At 37.8% G+C, this 22484-nt stretch overlaps 1 protein-coding gene across 2 annotated transcripts; it reads right to left on the minus strand.

Moving 5' to 3' along the window:
• Positions 1–175: 175 nt before the first annotated feature.
• Positions 176–5626, minus strand: LOC103932530 (beta-amylase 2, chloroplastic-like). 2 transcript variants are annotated; one of them, XM_048565794.1, is made up of 9 exons: positions 5234–5626; positions 5026–5106; positions 4363–4566; positions 3254–3448; positions 2846–3010; positions 2379–2639; positions 2049–2288; positions 1443–1662; positions 176–438 (listed from the first exon to the last, which is right to left on the minus strand). In XM_048565794.1, the coding sequence occupies exons 1-9, from the start codon at positions 5510–5512 to the stop codon at positions 416–418; spliced, it is 1668 nt and encodes a 555-aa protein (XP_048421751.1). In that variant the 5' UTR covers positions 5513–5626; the 3' UTR covers positions 176–415. The 2 variants fall into 2 exon arrangements, with proteins under 2 accessions (XP_048421751.1, XP_048421753.1); XM_048565796.1 differs by having other exon boundaries at positions 2070–2288; positions 5234–5625.
• Between the last annotated feature and the right edge of the window lie 16858 nt (positions 5627–22484).

Genomic DNA, 22484 nt, shown 5'->3' on the forward strand with positions numbered 1-22484 from the left:
ACTAATGATTTGTGCAATTTAGCCCCCGTCAACGTTTGCAACCACACAAACAACTATCGTAGCTGAGCTGATCTGGAATCACTTGCAAGTGGGGTGTTGTTTGTTTCCTTTCTCGACTCTTTTAGTAACTTCAAGCTAAAAACAGGGCTCATGACATGAGTATGCATTTGTGAGATTTGGAATGGAAATATCTTATAAATTACCATCATAGGTAACAAGTTTGTAACCACAGTTTTATCAGTTAATACACCAAACCTGTAGAATGCTATTATATTTTGTTTTACTCCTATAACACAGTATTAAATACTGTCGATTTGCACATACAGACGAATCTGAAGATTTTATTACTCTCTCTCCGAAGCAGCAAGGCCCGCGTCCGTCCCCTGAAACCGGTGTGCTGTCTATTTGAGTTGATCTAAACATCAGGAGTGGCTTCTCCTGCGTTTTCAAGTGTTAGATGTGAGACCAGGGCCTGGTCACCAGCCCAACAGAAAAAACAAGGAAAGCACTACACCATGTGAGACATATTGTCGTCTCATAATAGCAAGTGTATGTACAGATCATAGCAGCAGGGATATGATACAGATTCTATATGTGGTAATGTATCCGACAAAAAAAAAAATGCAGTAACAATTGAGAGATGTGTAGGACAAAAGAATATGCTTTAATTTTCTTTCTACATGCTGTACACGGTGACTTGCAGAGTGAAAGTCTTGTTTAAAGAACACAGTACGGGGAATTAGGTACACTATTATATAGAAAGCAAAACTCAACTTCATCGTCTGCATGCTTAAAAAAGAATTTTAACGCAAATCTTCAAATTATTTTTCCTGACATGGCTATTCATGCGGTTTGTCATACACCGCTCACATGGTGTATATGTGAGATACATTACAAAACTGTATAGCGGTGTTCCCCATGTCTTTGAGTGTAAGAAATTGAGTAAATATGAGTGTAGGGTCAGTTTGAAGCAGCTTTGATGAGAAGAAATGTGTAAATGAAGAGCTTCTACCAAATGACCCTTTGTATAATAAATGTTGATCCTGCGGCTAGAAGAAGTTACATGCTTGCACATACACACACACACACACATATACATGAGTCTAAGAATGTACGTTCGACCCTCTACATTATTTCATTAACTGGATTTCAGCTTCTTATATAAGCTCAAGTTTTAGAGAGAAGGCTTGAATTTAGAGCTTATCAGAGAACCCTGATTTTGGCTTATGCAGGGTTCTTATTCAAAGGGTGTAACCAAACAACACAACATAATAAGAGAAAAAACACTTCTGAGCGTGCAAGAGGACGTCCCATACAGTGCATTGTATAAATCATTCTTCTCGTTATAAAATGAAATATATGCAAGTCTGTGCATATGTGTGCTCATGCTAGAGTGTGTAGAAATGTAGGAGAAGAGAATCGTGTTGTCTTACAACTCTTACCATGCATTCTCTTGACAAACCGTTCGAACTCCATTAAGTTATGCCTCTCAATGAGAACTGGGCTTAATCTGAGGTAGGTAAATGCTGATAAATGTCTGCCATCTGGATCATTCCTGGGCTTAGCATTTTCTAATATCTTGTTGTAGCCTTCTCTATCAAAGCATGTAAGAGCATTCTCACTAGCGACTGGAATGTCAGCATCCCATGCAGCATTTAGCACCTGCAAACCAATGTCAACTCCAAAATCATTATAAAAACGAAGAAAATGCTTTACAAATAACATTTTGATTAAGTATTCAACGCAGATTGACATGGAGGATTTATTAACATTTCACATGGTTGCTTGCCCATGTAGTTAGAAATTTTGAAACATTTGTTTGACAGATGGAGAAAAATGAATTTGAGCAGATAAATTATTCACAAAATAACAACTAACTCAGATACTAAAGGTGCCCCCCTTCCCAAGAAAAAAAAAAGGCATATTCACTCCAAATTCAAAATGATGCTTTTCAAATTTCATCCCATCCAGCCACACGCTTTTCCAAATGTTGGTGGTTTGTATTTATTTCTTAATTTACGTACACTTATAATCCAGGAAGTAATTACATGGGTTTCTGTGCTTGCTACCTGCCAAACCAATCCCTCGGGGTCTGCCAGTGCTTCCGGAAAGCCCTGATGCTGGTCTGATGTGCGCATTTCAACACATGTGAAATTCAGGGCAGCCTCATGCTTTTTTAACATTTCTGATATTGGCACGTACCCATCACGATTGCAGGAATTGTAAAATCCAGCAGTTAATTCAGCAGGATGGCTGGCAGTCTTGTACCACCAGTGGATACCTGATACCTGCTCATAAATCATATAAAGAAACTCCACAAAACGAAAACCTGTGAAGAACTAATGTCCAAGAAGCAAGAACTGAAGAAAGCGACTCACCTTTGTAGCAATGTGTGTGCCTTCGAAAGCTAAATTGGCCAGAGCAAGTACACGATCACCATGATCAATCAAAACACGGGAGTACCAATTGAGGAAGAATCTGCCATAGTAGCTATCATAATCACCTCCGTCACGGAAAAACCCTGTCTCATGTGGTTGGGAACTATAAGAACCTGCATTATCTGGTGCTCTGGCCCAAAAGGAGTGGCCCCTTGCTTCTGCAGCCTGCGCCAGATCCTTCATCAAGTATCGGTCATAACACTGCACCAAACCAGGTTGAATCAAAGGATTTTTTCAAAGGTCAGAAAGAAGTAAAAAATCAAATGAACTACTGGCTTAAGGTCATAACCATAGATGAATGAAGGGCTATTAACTTAAAGTTCAGAAATAACTGTCAGTCCCTAGCTATCATGCATGCCACCACCTTATTAATCGCCCAGTAATGAAAAGAATTATCACCAAGGTACCTGGAATTCACCAATACCAGGATATTTCCAACCATGCTGTTCAGGATAAGAAGGATACCGTAGCTCTCCACACGGACCTAATCCAACTTCAATTTCTGATATTATTCCCTCCTCAAAAAATTCATTAAATTCAACTCTGAAGCTCCTCATGTAGTCGAAGTAAACCTGCATTTGGTTTCATTATAAATAAACAGAATAGAAATTCTCAGCATCAAGCAGTATGTCTGAAGAATTCATAAGCTTTGATTCTTATAGCATACAAATATAGGAGCTGGAAAAGGTTTAACAAAGTTTCTTTCTAAAACATGAGTGGAACATGTAAAAGAAGACAAATATAGGAGGAATGGAGCAATGGCAAACCCTAGAAATAAAAGACCAGCATAACTAAGTAATTCCAGAATACTATACCTCAACAGCAGTGCGGCCTCTTAAAACTCGCTCCTTATCAATTCCCCATGTGAGACATTCAGCATTGCGTTTCCCTTCTTTATTTGTAAAATATATATCAGGATTCTTTTGGCCAATTTCTGTCACCCAGTGAGGAAGTGGGATATATACATCATCCCCGACATTGCCTCCACATTCATGGAATGACATCACGACCTACAGCAATATAGAGTATAACAAAACATATGGTAGAAAATCCATATCCTATTTGAAATGAGATTTTAATGATAGGCAGTCTCACAAACTAATATAACAACAGAAACGTTATCAGTATATTAGCTTTCAGAATCCACTCAAGACTATTATGCCACTTACCTAAGACAATAGTCCCATTTACTAATGACAACTCATTAAAAAGGGATAGCTTAGTACAAATCACCCTGATTGAATTATCTGTATAAATCAAAGCCTTTTCAACTGTTTCAAAATAAGTATCTCGACTGACAGATTTTATTAATAAGCAACTGTCTCTTGTACAGATTGTGTATAAATGACCTATTGTATACTTTCTTTTTTTATCAACTAAAGTATACTTTATTCTCGTGAATTACTGCATTTATCTGAGTGATCCACTGCCGACAAAAGTCTCTATTTTGTTTACATCTATAACTCTAAATAAACCATATCTACAATTCTACATCATGTATCAACTAAAGTCAAAGAAGTTTCCAAGCCAAGGGAAGAAATTTTTTAACCATGTAAGGAATATATGTTTAGCGTTTACAGTGATTCATTTAAGTTAACTTCACAAACTCATACGGTGTAACCTATTTAAATAACAGATTTATGTCCAAAAGCAACTAAAGTGCATCATGTCAGAGGCAAATATGATACTTCCAGAACCATCTCAGTGTATGAGGAAGCTTAAAAGTATCAGTTCTCTATGACATAACTAAATTCGGAGATTGGTGCAGGTTAACTTAGGTAAGAACTGCACTCTCATAATTTTATTTAAAGAGTGCACAAGATACTGAAGGGAAACAAGAAACAGAATACAAAAAGAAAAGAAATATTACAACACACACCCAAAGCGAAAAAAAGAAATTCTATTATAAGCATATACTACTCACCTGTAGCTTAAGGTTAAGATCACGCACAATCTGAAAAAGTCTCTTGTAGCCATTCCAATTATATTGCTGTGGATTGTGCGCCTCTACTATTCCCCACCAGCAATCAACCATAACACCATCAACACCAACCGACTTCAACACTTGTAGTTGATTTCGCAGAGCTTGTGGCTCAACTAGCTCAACATTCATATTGATCACACCCAACTGACAGTTTCCCCCAATGTGAAACACAGAACAACTACAATTAGCCTTGACTTGTACAAAAAGATAGCTTCAACATGAAGAAAAATAAAAACAAAAACTTGAACAGCAATTTTTGTTCACAAGTCTCATTGTGATTTGAACGGTTCAAACCCAACAAAGATATGTATAATTTCTAAATTGTTAATCTGGCACATTCACACATTGAAACATGATATCACTTAATTGACAATATCAATTAAAAATCTAACAATTTGACAAGACAATGATTAGAAACCAAATACAAACATACCATTTTATGTCGCTGGACAGTCTTTTATAGAGCGATATGTTTAATTAGGATCACATTTTCATATATGATTTCACTTGATCAATTTTATTGATTGAATATTTACAACTTACAGTTCACAATAGCAAATTTCATCTATACACATAGTAGAAGTGAGTGCTTCAGAAACTCACCGGTAACATCACATACACAGGAACATACGGCGTGCCAGTAAAATCACGCTCCTCAAACTTTTCAGTTGAAGAATCTTCAGCCTATCATCAAAACCAGAAAAAGTTTCCAAATTTCACCTTAATCACTGCGTCAACACAATTCTTCCAAACAAAGCACCCCAATTAAATTTGAAAAATGAAAGTTTAAACAGACTAATCATATACTCACCTGATTGCGGCCAGCATTTTCCACAGGATCACCCACCGCAGTCCCCTCAGCACTGTCTCTTGCCATGGCGAAACTCCGAGACCGATCACTCCCCAATACTCTCAAACGACAGGAATTGAGCTCCGGCAAGCCCCGAAACCCCGGAGTGATCTTAAGGGATGCTACCGCAGTCTGTGTGCAGGACGAAAACCAAGCCATTGTCGTCGCCTTGCAACAAGCAACTGGCCTGCGCGGCGCCCTCAGCGTACTGGATACTTGAGGAGCCGAGAATTGTGCCATTTTCGAATTGTGCGGAATCGGCAGCCACCACTGTTACTCTGTAGGGAACTTCTCAAGGGCAGTGGAGTGGCGGTGTAAGGCGATTTTCCTTTTCATTTTCCGGAGTTTTCCGGGAACCAAACAGGTGGAGTGGCGGGGAGAGAACTGTGACCAGGTTTTACGGATCCAAGATACGGTTATTTCAGCTCTAACACTAAAAGTTATTTTTCGCGGGTATGAGCGCTGACGGATGGACGGTCACAGACCATCATCCACCGCACACGTCATTAATTGGGCAGCAGCTCTTCACATCTAGACTTCAATTGATGTGTTCATATGTCATAATAGCACACTAACAAAAAATTAAACGGAATTAAACTGCAGGTACAATATTGGTGTTCTCGATCAAATCTTAAGAACAACATTGATTGATTTTGAAAGTGAAAAACCAAAATGATGCATTGGATAAATTAAACGGAATTAAACAACATGTACAATATTGGTGTTCTCGATCAAATCTCAGAAACAACATTGATTGATTTTGAAAATGAGAAACCAAAATGATGCATTGGGTCAATAACACGGCCAACATAAATTGACTTTTAAATTAAGAGACCATGATGCCTTGGATCAATCTCAATAGGCTATTTGCAATAAAAATCCCTTTTTTTTTTTTTTTTTTTTCAAAAGCTCCATAAAGTCAACAACTTTCAAAACAAGTAGGATTGAAAATAAAAAAACACAATTAATGCTTTTATTTTGATGTCGATGTTGAACAATGACTTGAAGTCATCTATCATTCTCAATAAATAGTGATAATATAAATATTATAAAACAAAAGCATTATGTTACTTGGGAGGTTTTATGTTCAAATCTCCTAATAAGCATTATTTTGTATTTTTTTTGGTAGAATATTCTGGTGGTAAAAAACGAAAATAATTTGATGACTTGTGTTGGAGACCTTTTGATGAAGTTGGATTTGGGCACAGATGAAAACTCTCAGCTCTCTAGTTTGTTTTTGGTACCAAATTCTGAAATACTTCAAAAGAATTAGCACATCTTAAGAAGTATTCCAGTTGAATCGATGGCTCTGATTTAACAATGAATGAATGATTACCATAAATTGTAACTTTCCTAAGTGAATGATGACATGGAAGCTAAAAGTTAATTGTTTTAGCAAATGAGATAGAAGTTGTGCTTGCTTGTAGGGTTTAAGAATAACTATTCCAGTAGTCTTTGCAGTGACTAAGGAAGCTTAAGTGAAGCTTAAGGAAATCCTCAGAACATAAGGAAAGCTTATCCTTCGAGAACTAGGGTTTCTTGCACTTTAGTTCTTGGTGCGATCTTGTCTTAGTTCCCCTCATTTCCCTCATTATTGTCTCTTTTCATCACACTGATTTCTCCAATTTATAGAGATCCCTTCAAGTTCTAGCTTGGGAATCCATTGGTTTCCTCTCTTACTCCTCCTTTTGCTAAGTCTTTCTTTTCCTTTTATTGGTTGTAGTTATAGGTTCCTTTTTCGTATAACATTGAAGAGAGTTACTAACCTCGGGTGGAGCACACTGCCCAGGACGTCTTTTTCGAGCACCAGGTTCCATAGTCTCCATCTTTGGAAATGCTCTTCCCTGTTTTCTTTCTCATTTTCTTGTATGAGCTTGGAAGGGAAAGGTTCTTTCTCTCTATTAATGGGGCGCACGACTTTAGGTTGAATTTGATCCCGTGTATCATTCAGGCAACTCAGTTTTAAGTTTTGGTTGATTCAATATCCTATCTGGTTTGTAACGGAAGGGGAAAGTTGGTCTTTTCGCTCTCAAACTTGCAAAAGATTATAAGCTTGGACTTTTGGTGCTCTCAAGCAACCCAAGTCTTCGACAACCTGAGTTCCATGTAGTTGTTAGCTTCTGTAAACATCCACACCGCAATCCACTTGGCAAACCCCAATATGTAGCTTGGGCCCACTTAAGCATGTAGCATGATTGACATGATTTGCTAATAGCATCAATATCATAATATGACTTGGCATGATAAATGTCCATAAATTGCATAGGCTTAGCACAATTATACAAATGTTCAATTTATTAAATTATTGTTTTATTAGCGTGCTTGATTTTAAATTCACACACCCCTCATTTCACACTTTTGTAGAAATTTAAGATTGCCTTGTGACGCTTTACAATGATTGGCCCTTGAGTTACAATTGTGCTTTGTAGGTGAGATTTTTGGGCCTTAACAACCAGATTGAAGTTCTGGTAGTTGGACAAATTTCTAGGAGAATTCTTGTGAAATCTCATCCCTGGAATTTCATTATTTAATTTATGTATTTCGTATCTGTACGATTTTATTTAATTATATTTTAGATAATTTTAGAATTTTAATTATTTAGTTACAAAGTTTGATTTTCATAATTATTTAGTTACAAAATTTAATTATCAGGGTCACACTTAGTGTTTTTTAATATAGTTCGATTCCTCGAGTGCGTAGGCGAAAACTGTTTGCGAAATGGAGTTGAAACAAAGAAATTAGAGGCATTTAAAATAAGGGTTATTATAAAAGGAAACCCCCACTTTTTGGAGCGAAACGAATTAGAAATAGAGGGAAGGTAGTGAACCAATGGGAAGGGAGAGAAATGAGAGAAGGGAGAGGGGAGAAGAGCATCGCCCAAAACCCCTTGACCCGTGCGACCCGACTCGTCTGTGACTTTTCCGTCTATTTTTCTGGCGCTCTGAGGCTCACCACCACCTAGAAACTAACCATCATTGTCCCTCTTCCATTTCCACCTAAACCTCACTTGGTTTAACCCCAATTTCATGAAGGACGAAACTCGTTGATTCCGAAGGTGCCACGGTGGAGATCCGTTGATTTTGAAAGCTACGCCAATCACCACCACCATCAATCCACTCTTCCTGAGCCCAAGAACAAACCCCAATCAAGTTTGGGGGTGGCGGAGCACCGGATAGGACAAATCTAGGTTCACCAACTTTAGGGTTTTCGGCAGTTTGTGGGAATTTTAGGAAACTTTCCGCAAAAATTAGGCTTCCTCACAGGTATAAAACTTACTCCACTCATCACAATCTTCATTTTGGTGTAATTTGAAAAGTTTTGGAGTTAGGTGAATTTTTCAACAAATCAAGGTGGCTAGCAGCAGCATGCGGCGGCGCGTGACAGTGGCACGTTGCCCGATGACCCACTTGATTCTTTTAAGCCACATTTGATGCTTCGGTTCCATATTTGACACTGGATTTATGAAATTCTGCCATATAAACCTAGTTTCTTTAAGGTCTACCACTTGACCATTGTAGAGAACAATGATCCGATCGTTGGATCATCACCAAACTTTAGTATGTTGTTGTACGTAATATTTAAGTATCTTAGGAACTTATGGATAAAAAATCCAATGGACGAATCTTCCTAATTAAATTACTAGGGATTAACTTTGGTCAAAATGATCTGAATCATTCTTAAGTATTAAAATTAGCATTACTAGAGAGCCAGTAGAGCCCAGCGGGCCTATCTTGGTTAGTGAGCTATTGCAGGTGATGTGCACCTCGATTTACAAGCAAGTGGCACCTTATTGTGTTATACATGTTTATTGAACTTCTAGATAATACTAATGAGATGTACAATTGCTAGTATAGAAATGTAAGCCTGAAATCTTATTAGAAGTATTATGTAGAACATATATGCTTGTATGACAAGATAGTTAGTGGCCATGAGAAGTTGATAGTGCAAGTGGCTACATTGTAAATCATAGGGGTTAAGGTAGAGGTAAGTTATGTGTTGAACTAACTGCACCATGTAACAGTGGAACATGGATGGTCCTGCTTGGTATATTCGCGATAGGGGACCACGTATTATAGGGGTGATCATGCTTGGTATATCCGCGACGGGTGATCACCGCTTGGACGATTAGACTATGTTTATGGTTCTGCTTGGTTTATCCGCAATGGGGGACCATACGCATTCTAAGAGTGATCGTACTTGGTATATCCGCGATGGAGGATCACTACCTAGATCTATAAGATACAGTCATGCTAGCTATATCCACAATGGGGGATTGTACATATGTTAGAGGTGATCATGCTTGGTATATCCATGATGGGTGATCACTGCATACGTTATTAGACTATGCATATGGTTTTACTTGGTATATCCGTAATGAGGACCATACGCATTATAAGAGTGATCATGCTTGGTATATCTGCAATGGGATATCACTTCCTACCTAGGGTTAGGAGGATTAGTTATACTTGGTACATTTCAATAGGCGATCATATTTTAGTTGGATTTAGTTGAGTAGTCAGGAATTCCCGCTCTTGCTTATTTCCATAAAGTTAGTCCGGAACCCTAAATTCGAGTGAATGAGAATTACTTATAGTAGACATAGTGTTTATAAATTATTTACCATGTCATTATAAATTTTGTGAAATGATATGTGATCTTGTTGATTGATTAGCAAAGTTAAATGTTAATATTGTGCATCTTCGATTCATGGAATTGTTTATTTCAAGTGATTGTTGAATGATGTTGGATATGATTGTTATTATTATGATCAGATTAGTTGATCAATGTGACTAGAGAATTTTATTGTGTTTTGTTGGTTCTTTGAAATGTTACATGCTATGGATTGCGATATTATGTTGAAAACTTAGTTATTTATATGATTGATGAAATGGAAATCTTGAACGTCATGTGGGTTCATTATAAAGCCTGAATATAGTAATTCATTCTTGTCAAGTCCCTATAATTGACTGAGGATTGTTATGCCTTTCTATCAAATTATATTGTGATAAGCGTCGAAGTTTAGTGAATGGTGAACTACAAATGACTTGATCCTTATTTATGGTACGTAGACAGTCTAACATAAAGGTTAGATGCAGCCATGAAATAAAAGAAACTTATCGACAGTGGTTGAATTATTGGTTGTGTTTTGGTCTTGTCTTGGAGGTGAGACATGATAGATAAACAGGGATGTGATGACGTCACGTGTCGATCTTGGTCATATGTTGGGATTGGGGCATGACAATTCTGGTGGCTGAAAAATTTCTAGTGACCTTTTTGAGGGAATTAGCTATGTGGGCTTTGAGATTGTAATATCCTTATAATTGTCTTGGCCCACAAAATGTGACTAAATCCAAATAAAATGGGTTGAATCCTATACTTTTTCTTAAAGTTGGTATTTTCTTTAAAACCTATATCTTACCTAGCATTTAATCCTGATTTACTTTATCTATATTACCTATTGTGAATCCAAATTTTCGCCTTCTTCTTCTTGGACGAAATAATACTTGCAAACCAATTAACTCCTTAGGTCAATGCCAAGAGCCTCACGTGCCCACGATGAATGAGGGGCTTTAGCCAAAGAACCTCCGATGCCAAAGTTAGAATTTGAGAGAGAAAATGTTTAGAGAAATTTGGAGAATTTTAGAAGAGAATTGGCCTTAGGTTTTGGAGAAAGTAAGGGGCTATATATAGAGTGTGGCCAGCCCTATTAGGAGAATTGGGACCAACCACATTTGGTTGATTTGTGGGATTGATTGCAAGATATTATGTAAAATAATATCTTGCAATTAGTTTGGCAATTAATCAATTACTTAGGAAATTAATACATTGATTTTAGCAATTAATCCTAATTTGAAAAGGATGATTGAGAGTTACCTTGTGGGTGAGGATTTGATAAGGAGTGATGAAAGGGTTTAAAATAATACCATTTTGATCAGCTTTGACCTCGATTGAGCCTGTTATCGTCCGTTGCATGCGCGTGGGAATTCCGGTGTGCCTCGAGGATAATTTTGTCTTCTTCTTTACCCAAAAGTCCACGTGTTGCCTCCGTGATTTTCTTGATTATTTTTTGCTCCACAAATGCCCCTATACCTATTGAGCTAGTTCGTAGGAAAGTGCAGCAGGTGTATAGATCTCTAACTTTGATGCAAATTCCCACTTAGATTTGAAATTAGATTCTTCTAGAAAAGGAAATAAATCGCCTCCAAAGCCTATTTAAGCCTACCTCAAGTAAGGGAGTAAATTAACTTTGGAGGGCAATTATTTATCCCTACAAGAAAGAGAGAAAGCTAGAGGATATTTATTCCCCTTCCCCTAGCACTCGGCTTTGCTTGCCCGTGCAAAAAACCATCTTCCATTGATTTCTTTGTCTTTTCCGCGCTGCACTAATGTAAGAAAAACTTAATTTTCTTTGTCTTCTTCTTGAGTGGTGTTGCCACGAGGCAGCTGTTGGGGTGGTGCGGCACGTCGGTTGGCAAAAACTAGAAGTCGACTTGGCATGGGCTGAGGAAAGGGTGTGTTAAAGGCCACAGCTTGTGCTGCTCGGCTTGACTGAAGCCAAGGATGGCTCGGCATGGGCTGAGGAAGTGGCGTGGTATGGGCCACGGTTTGGGCTGCTTGCCAAAAATGAGGAAACTGTTTTAGTTTGATTTCTTAGCTGCTATAGATGGAGCAATCCAAGATAGAGCTGCTGAAGATGAAGTGAACATAAAGTAGCTGTTGCTCCCTGATCATTTGCTGCTTAGCTGGTTTTCAAGTATTCGATCTTTTGAGCTATGTGGCCTTTTCGCCCTGAAGAGCTTACTCAGATGGATATCGAGGTATTAGTTTACCCTTTCGCACTGGAGAGCAGACCCATATGAGTGTCGGGAAATTGGTTTACCCTTTCGCACTAGAGAGTAATTAGTTTAACCTCTCGCACTGGAGAGCAGACCCATATGGGTGTCGGAGAATTGGTTTACCCTTTTAACGCTAGAAGACAATTAGTTTAACCTCTCGCACTGGAGAGTAGACCTATATGAGTGTCAGGGAATTAGTTTACCCTCTCACATTAGAGAACAATTAGTTTAACCTTTCGTACTGGAGAACAGACCCATATAGGTGTTGGGAAATTTGTTTACCCTCTCGTATTAGAGAGCAATTAGTTTAATCTCTCGTACTGAAAAGCAGACATTTATGGGTGTCAGGGACTTGGTTTACCATCTTACACTGGAGAGTAATTAGTTTATCCTCTCGCATTGGAGAGCAGAACCATATGGATGTCGGGGAATTAGTTTACCCATTAGCACTGGAGAGCAATTAGTTTACCCTCTGTTATTGGAGAGCTTACCCAGATGGGTGTTGGGGGATTGGTTTACCCTTTTGCACTTGAGAGCATGGAAGCGTTGTTGTGAATGCTGCTGAGGAAAGCTGGACTGCTAGACAATTGAAATAATCCTTATCATGTGAAGTCTTGTTCGGAAATTTGCTTGAGACTTCGAACGACTTGCGGAACCTGCGTAAGGGTTTAAGTGGGAAGCGCAGCGAGCTATTCCCAAACTTTCTTCAAGTATTGCGCCATCGTTAAATGTTTCGTCGTGTGCCCTTCTGAGAGTGATCAACTAAGAATCTGAATGGATTGCAAGCTTGTTCACCATTAAGTCTTTCACTAGCAAGGGCTGCTAATAAATCCTTGTCTTCTATTCCGTCATTGGATGCTTTGAAGTTTGGAGTGTCATGGGCTTGGTCGACGTGATTAGGAGCCATATGCCAAGATCGGCAGGGCTGGGAGCCGTGGTACAAGATTGGCACAGTTAAGAGCCATGGTGACAGATCAAGGGCTGCTGGGAGCCATGGAGCAAGTAGGCATGACTGCCAGCGTGGAGCTAGGGTCGGCTTGGGCCAAGTTGTGTGCAGTAGGAGAATTAGACCACTAGGTCCGTAATGCTCAGCTACTGGTGATGTACTACTTCAGTATTGAATCGTTTGGAGCGTTGAGAACAATGCCTGCCTTTAGTACTTGGTAGTTGGGCTGGTGTGTCATTTTGGTACTCGTCTGCCCCCGACGCACTGTTAGGCTAAGCTGTTACGTTTGTCGGAACATAAGTAATCTTTGTATCCGACAACTTATGTTGTATAGTTCCACCTGCTTGATCTTGTCAATGAAAGGTGACTCGTTTATGTTTGTTATGTCTCGTCGGAGCGCCTCGTCAATATCTTTGTTATGTTGGAAATCACGCAATCATTCGTCAATAGCTTTGTTTCTTTGGAAATCACGCAATCACCCAGATTGTGTGACTATTTCTCTCCGTCCTTCATGCTGCCTACTTTCATGTGAGGTAAATGATGCTCATTGTAGGACTAGCCACGAATGAACACTTCGCCTAAAAGGTTGCGCATGTTGATTACTGGAATATAGCCCTAACCGTGAGTGTATGCTCGTTCGTGGGCCTAGCTAAGATTGCACGCTCTTCCAGATGCTAAAACCAGAGTATGCACTATCTTGGGGACCTAGTTGGGAGTGTCCTCTGCCAGAATGCTCGGCTCATGATTGGCTGCTTGTCGGGACACAGTTGGAGAGGTTCATAATATGCCCTTGTCTTACTTCGGGACACCTCGGCTGGAGCACGCTGCATCTCGGTACGCTGCAAGAGCTGATTCACCAATGTTGTTTACTGCGCGAAGATGCTTTTCAACTCTATAACTTGTCAAGATAAGTGTTGTTTGCCATTTGGGTTGGAAAAGCTTGGACGATATATGTCTCCTTGAGTAGTGGAAGTGTAATGGGCTATGGGCGCGAGCTTTGAGTTGGGAAATGTCAAATCTGAAGAGAAATAGGGTGAAAATACCCCTGATTCAATCGTCGGTCTAGAAATCTAAAGCTAGGACGATTAAACCAATCTTGGACCGGTTTGGGCTGCTATGAGGGCCACAGGAATAGGTTGGACCTCAGATTAGATCGCGAAAGTGGGTCGAGTCGCAAGCACGGGTCGGACCATGGGTGCGGGCTGAACCGTTGGAGCATATGGGCGATAGGCCCCCTTTGGTGTGGCTAAGGCCGTATAATGAGTGGATGCGTGCATAGCTTAGGCATGCGCCGTTGGGGCAAGGGCTTGAGCTAGCTCGCGCTGGGCCTGGCTCAGCTACAGATTGGGCCTTGCGCCAAGTGGATGAGGCTTGGGCTGCTTTTAGCGCATGGGCTTACTGCTACAAAGTGGTGTGGGCCTGGGCTTGCCACTCCCCACTGCCACGGTGGTCCCCTTGGCTACCTTGGTGGTGGTGCTCCGTGGTGGCAAAGTTGATCCTTTTGCCATCGCTTTGAGCCTTGTGGATCATCGTGGTGGGGCTACATCTCGTCCTCCATAATTTGATCCAGATCTTTGAACGCAGGAAGTTCCGTTCGTCGTGGTTTTCGAATTTCTTGTCGTTGTATTTTTCCTCACCTCTATTCAAAGAATTAAAAAAATCTAAGAATAAGAAAGTATGAAAAATTTACGAACGAACGAGAAATGAGAAACTTTGAATACAAGAGTCTTTTTCGAGTGTGTGAATCAAACTTTCAATGAAAGCACCAATTGGTGGATGCAAATTTCCGCATTCTTCTTCTTGGATAAAAATGTAGCTGCAAAACAATTAACACCTTAGGTCAAGGCCAAGAACCTCACGTGTCCACGATGAATGAGGGGGGCTTTGGCCGAAGAACCTCCTATGCCAAAGTTAGAATTTGAGAGATAAAGTGTTTAGAGAAATTTGGAGAATTTTAGAAGAAGAGAATTGACCTTAGGTTTTGGAGAAAATGAATGCCTATATATAGGGGTGTGGTTGGTCCTTTTAGGTGAATTTGAATCAGCCACATTTGGTTGATTTGTTGGATTGATTGCAAGATATTATGTAAAATAATATCTTGCAATTAGTTTGGCAATTAATCAATTAATTAGGAAATTAATCAATTGATTTTGGCAATCCTAATTTGAAAAGGATGATTGCGAGTTACCTTGTGGGTGAGGATTTGATGAGGAGTGATGAGAAGGTTTAAAAGAATATCATTTTGATCAGCTTTGACCTTGATTGAGTTGTTATCGTCCGTTGGATGTGCGTGGGAATCCCGGTGTGCCTCGAGGGTAATTTTGTCTTTTTGTCCAAAAGTCCACGTGTCATCTTTGTGATTTTCTTGATTATTTTTTGCTCCACACCTATTAACAGAACATTTTTTGTCAGCCAAGAACCAAGAAAAATAATATTATACCCTTCCATGCATAATTGAAAGAAAATACCAGGAAAAAAAAAATCATGGGTGCAAAGTAATTTCAAACAAAAATAACTTTGTTGTCATTTTTTTCCTAACGCACCTGCCGGCCTGCCATCCAAGAATAACTCTTAACTTAAAATAATAATAATAATAATAAAAGGGAATTATCCCACTCTCACGTCCCTCTCTCACCCTCCCTCGCTTTCACATTTCTCCCCAACTTCCTTCTTTTCACATACATTTTTCTTTTTAAATATTTTGTATTTACACACATAGTGTATGAGCTTCATCTAATTTTTAATTAAAAAAAAATGTATAACTAACTTTAACAAATAAGAAATGAAGTACAATCAAAATGAACAATGACATGATAAAAGTATAAAACTTGCTACAAGATACTATTAGTACGCAATCGGAATTTTAGAGACAATAAGTTAAATACATTTTAGAAAAACTTTGATTGGAAATTTGATGCTCGAAACCATTGCAATTTTTGTAATGACCCGTCCCTAAAAATTATGATTTTTGTAATTTTAATAAGTGAATTTACAAAAAATGCCCTTCGAGGCAAAGTGTTGACTCTTGTTGACTGTTGTGTCGTGTCACGTAAGATTTATTTTCTTAGTGTATCTTCGTAGGACTCGTCGTTATAGATGCGTGGGCACAAACGGAACGCAATTTGGACTTATTAATGTTTAAAGTTGGGGGCATTTTAGTAAATTGGTTAATATCTAGAAAATTCTAGATTTTTGAAGCAAAATCTAGGATACCACATGTGTGGCCCAGATTAAAAGGAACAAAGGATGGTCAGTGCAGATGGAGTATAAAGGAGAGAAAGGAGGGAGGAATGGGACTAATCAGAAAAGGAGAGATGAGAAGGTGACTAATCAAAGAAGAGAGAAAGGAAGGAAATGAGGGAAGGGAGAAGGACCCGCTCATATCTCCTTCGTATGAAGTTCGTTTTGGGTGATCTTGGTGTCCATGGAAAGCCCTTGACGAGCCCTACATCTCTGTAATGTTAGATTTCCAAATTTCTTACCCAAATTCACAAATCGAAGCCACAAACCCACTTGGGCATCTAGCGGTTTAACCTTTTTCTGGTGACTCCGTCAATGATCACCACCAAAAGACTTCTCTCAACCCTAGGAGCAAGGCCCAAGCTTTGGTGGAGGCATCAGAGTTCGTTTTGGTAGTGAATCAACAACTACCCAATTTTAAGGGTTTCCGGCAGGTTTTCATGAAATTGAGGCTTTTCCCGACCAAATTGGCCTTAGTCATAGGTATGAAAGTTGCTCCATTCACGGAGATCTTAATTTCTGTGAAGTTTGGGAATTTTTAAAAATAGTTGAATTTTTCGATAAGTTGGGGCGGCCGATTGCCACCTGCGGCGGCGCGTGGGCCGAGACGTTCCCTGACCTTTCTAGACTAAATTTGAGTACCTGATTCCATTGGTGAAGTCTAATAGATGAATTTCCGTCATTTGAACGTAGTTCCATTAAAGTCCACCGTTTGATTATTATAACAATCGACGATCCGACTATTGGATCGTTACCAAACTTTGATACGTTCTAATACATAATATTTGAGGATATTAGAAACTTAAGGATTGGGAATCTGACATGCGGATCTTCCCAATTAAGACATGTAAGTTATATGTTATATTGACAAGAATTCTAAGACATGATTTGATAATTGTTCTAGGCGCTAATCGTTCGTGACGCCTTGATGTTTGCGCTAGGGAGTTATAGCACGGACACCAGGTGAGTGGGCTTTTGGTTTTCTATATATATGTATGTATGTATGTATGTATACTTTACGTTTTTCCTAGAAATTGTTTTAAATGAAATGTGATTGAAATGCCATGTCATACTTGCTTTATATTTTCTTATATGCATTGGTGTAGTCATGTATAATGTTGCATGATGCTGCGGAGCCCAGATAAGCTACAGGCGAGTACATTATGATGTTAGTGGTTGTGATGTATATGGTTATGCCTAGATGCATTTGGTACTCATTATCTTGCACCCCGGTGTTAGTGCTCCGCCCGTGGTCAGGGCTAGCCCTCACGTGATTGTTCACCTCCCGCACCGTACGCTCACCTTGGATCCAAGGCAGGTGCCAGCCTATCGTACATACCACATTAGGTGATTCTGATTTGTAGGTAACTTACGATACTTCGCATAGCCTTCGCATGATCGTAGCACTTGAGCGTATTTATTTACACCCAGCCTATTGTACATACCACATTAGGAGGTTCCCACTCGTGTGCAGGTTTAGAGTCATACAGGTCACGTTAGGTGACTTCAGCTAGCATATCATTTTACATTGATTTATTTCACCTGTCTTACTTATTTCATTGCTGATATACTTGAAATGTCATATACTTGGTTTTCAATACTCTCGAGTATGATTTCTATATACATATGTATTATCATTTTCTGGAAAATTATACGGGTTTTACTGCGAGGGGTTATAATGTTTTCAGTCGGTTTTTTTATTAAAAACTTATTTTCAGGCCTACTCACCATTGTTTTTACGCCCCTCTAGGTTTTAGCTGTTGGATATTCGCATCGATGAGGATTTGTGGCGAATCTCAGTATACGTGGCTACCTCTGAGGGTATGATCCTTACCCACACTACTGTACTTTACTTATGCTCTGACATTGCGTGTGAAACGGACTCATTCCTGCTCGCAGTGCACTCTGGTCCTTAGGCACTTTTAGGATTAAATTTATTCACATTTTTCATATCACTATACTTCATGACTTTGTCACCTTCCAGGTATTGGTCAGCACAGCTTGATTCGGAGTTGTAGTGGACATTCCGGGTCGGGGTGTGTCAATTTTCATCTTTTTTTTTTTTCAAAATTTATTGATTTTAAAATTTTCAAATTTCGAATAAAAAATTTTAGTTAGAATTGAAATATTCAATCCAACTTGCATCCCACACTCTATTATATATTGCAGGATACCAAATGGCTTATAAGTTTTTTAGGCAATAGTATTTCGATTAATGAGCAAGACCAATTACAGGGGTTGCTTGTCACAATGGGTACATTTTTTTAGTGACCGATGCATTGATCTGGAGATAAATTAAATAGACAAGCATAAAGAGTGAGATAAATTAAATAGACAAGCATAAACAGTAATCTCTTAAATGGTTACCACAAGCTGGACTTGCACCAGCAGGAGTACCAACGGTACAAATCTGTCACAAAAACGGTAGACATAACGTACCTAAACAGAGGCAATGTTATCACTAAGACCACGTCAAATTATCATTGATATGTAAGGCCACATAAGTCGCCAGGCAAGACATCACCCTAGTCACAATACAAACAACAATCCTACAATAAGCCTCCACTACTTTGAAAACAAAATCGATCAATGCTCATCTCTAGATTGAGGATTAGAACACCCTTGCAAACACCATCGTGACCTTACTGCTTTTAGAGAGATTTGCGGCTACCGCTAGCCAAGCAAGTGGAGCCGCCACAAACTGGTCGAGAAAAGAGAACTCTACCTAGAAATCAAGTTGTAGAAGGTGCATTATACCTGGTTCAAAAGGGTAAAATGCGTGAATTTCAAATTAGCGTGGGAATTTGAAATTAGATTTGATATTTGTTTCCGACATTTTTTAGAATGAAATTGAAAGCACACATTTCCATTAAATTGCAAGAACTCTTTTTTTTTTTTTTTTTTTTTTTTTTTACAAACAATATTATCTACATTAAATAATAAAATTTGAAGTGTGCTATCATTTTAACAAAAAAATTAAAATAAAATTTGGGTGTTGATATTCAGACTCAAAAAAATTATTGTGCAACCCTTAAAATTTGGGGCTCTAGAAATTCAAATGCATTTGAGGCCCAATAGATATAACAAAAGGTTACTTTTATAGTCCACTCCCAATAACATAAATTCAATGGGCCTTCTTCATTTGGTGGTCAACCCGTAGAAAATAAAAAATAAAATAAACATTAAACATACAAACCTATGGAAGCAAAGAAGCGTGGACCTTTGCCCAACACAACATCAAAGTTCCATGTGGTATTGATGCAAAAAATCGACGTCACGGGTTTATTGTATGCGCATTGAAGCCATGAAAGGGGGGCCGGTGGCATCTTTAATTTTGTAACTCATCCCACATTAATAATTTTGTCCTCTACCCCTCTTTATCTAACTAGTTAATTAGAACAGTACGCTTTTTTCATTTTCAATCAAGTATGAATTATTATTATTTTTTTTTATAATTTAAATTAATCTAATGTAAATAGTTGATAGCTGAAATTCAAAAGATAATTTAAAGTTTCACGAAACTTAAGCTAGATTCGTTAGAAATGCGCATTACAATAATTAGGTAAGAGAACTTTAAAATGTTGTGATGCAATATTCGAGGGAACTTTCAAGTGATTCTTTGAAATGTGTCATTTTGAGAGTCTATACTTAGTGATTTTATAGTGCATTTGTAGCGTTTTAGCAGTTGATTTGCAGTGCTTGAATGGTTCGTTAGTATTATTCTTGTTAAGTTCTATTCTTTTTGCTTGAAATATTTATTAAATACCTAAATTTACAACTATGGTTCCCGTCAATTTTCACATGGCGTAAAGCAACATAACGACCATTGAACAATTTTTTTTCACATACAATGATACTCTATAACTTACTGGCAATATAGGTTAAATCACACAGTTGGTTTACCTTAAATTGTATCGAGCTTGTCACCAAAATGAGTTGAACTTGAGACCTTATACTTACAAGTTAAGATTGATTTTTGTTTTTGTTTTTAAAGTATAGTACTATCAACGTTCTAAAAGTTCCCACTTAAGTACCGCCGCGATTAATCCTAGGCATAAGTCGAGACTCCCACTTAAACAGAGTTGAACTTAAGACCTTATACTTACAAGTTAAGATTGATTTTTGTTTTTGTTTTTAAAGTATAATACTATGAACGTTCTAAAAGTTCCCACTTAAGTACCGCCGCGATTAATCCTAGGCATAAGTCGAGACTCCTACTTAAATAGAAAATATATAAACTTTCCATTTGCATCTATATTTTCAAAAAATTATAAGAGATTTGTTAGATACTTGGACGAACATTCATTATATGCTTGTTCCTCATGTTTTCAATATGACTTAGTATTTTATATTTTGCCATTTATGCATGAGCATGCAATTATTTATTTTAAGTGTATGTAGACATTTATTTATTAAGTAAATGGATATTTTTACACTAAGGGGAGGGGAGTTCAGCAAAGTCACACAATGGGCAGCCTAATTTGGTATCGAATTCACCATCTACGAGATTCGAACCTAAGACCTCTCATTTCCAAGTGTATGTAGACATTTATTTAGATGTTATATAATAAATTTAATTAAAATAAAATAAACTGCTTATGCCCCACCTATATACCTAGGTGCTAGACCCCTGCGTGCTATCCGACTAACACCTAGGCTCTTTTAGAACCTTGAGTATTACAATGTATACATTAATATGGTTGCGCTAGTGCCATTTAGTACTACGGTTTAGGGGTATTCCTCTTCACTTGTAAGTAAGAAGTCTTATGTTCGATTCTTGCCAAAGACGATATTGAACCGCATTATTGCTAGCCTATTGTGAGGCAAAACCCACCCCTCTCCCTTAGTGTAACTAATATCATTTGTTAAAAAAAAATTAAAAATTAAAAAAAATGGTTGAGCTAGTGGTTGTCATTCATAACAGGAAAATATTACGGTAAAATATAAAAATTAAAAGATATTGGTTCCTTCCAATCAATAGAAAATATATTGGTACTTTTTATTTTAATAAAATGTAACTAGCATTTGCCTATGCACTTTATATGCATAAACACATTTTTTTAGAAAATGAAAAGGAGGGAAGGAGAGAGAGAGAGAGAGAACGTGGGGGGAGCAGAATGTTTTTTTTTTTTTTTTTTTTTTTTTTTGGAAGTATTTTAATATCACCTGTTGGTGAGGCTTCAATTAAAAACAGTAAAATTTAGACCTGTAAAATTACATTATTGCCCATCATTTTTTTTGTGTGATAAAAGACTAATTTGTCTTTTCACCCTCTTTTAATTGACAAAGAAGATTTTATTAATTAGTAAAGATAATATTAAATTTACCCCCCAACGGCAACTTTAATATTGCAATAACGAATTGCTCCACATTTTACTCTTTACATCTTATTTATTATTATTTGTTTGTAATTTTTACTTTTATTTAGTTTTGGTTTATTAAAATTTTTTTATATTTTATTTTAGACTCTTAATTAAGAAGGAATATTTTTAAAATATTGAAAACTTCACCATTTTAGTATGCTCCGTTTATATAATATATATAACAATTATATATGCAAGACCATTTCAAATTTCCTATAGTCCATAATTTAGTAAGCTTTCTTTAGGTACAGGGATGGACTACTTTTGCATGGAAGGAATCTGATTCCCTTGTCTGGAAGCAAATTGCTTACGGAACAACAAAATCTCTGCCAAAATCAAGGTTGGATTTATCCCAACATGTCCCCAACATCCTTTTTCTTTATAAAAACCAAAATTTCCAAATATTCGTAGAATAAAAAAGCAAATATTTCGAAATTCGCCTACTGTGTTTTATATTTCATTAATTTGTTATTTATGTTGACCACAGATCGGTTCAGATTATGAATAATATGTGTCCCTGTTTGTAGTTTGTACCATACTTCACCAACTGTAAAATTATCGAGCACCCGTTGACTTTATATTATCATAACTTACTGAAAGGTTCATGTGGAGGCACACATGCAGTAGACATGAGTTTCTCTCCAACAAGAGACTAATCATGACGCAACACGTGTCAATATCATAATAATATCTCAAAGTTCCATATCGACCGTGGACGAAAACGAGGGACTCTAAGATCATTCTCCCATAACTAAGCTTCTTTTGATCTAAGATTCCTTAATTATTATTAGAACTCACTAATGATGATTAGGCCTAAACCATTGTAT

The sequence above is a fragment of a genome, unplaced genomic scaffold, assembly GCF_019419815.1.
Source record: "Pyrus x bretschneideri cultivar Hongxiangsu unplaced genomic scaffold, Pyrus_bretschneideri_v1 Contig4, whole genome shotgun sequence".
Taxonomy (NCBI): domain Eukaryota; kingdom Viridiplantae; phylum Streptophyta; class Magnoliopsida; order Rosales; family Rosaceae; genus Pyrus; species Pyrus x bretschneideri.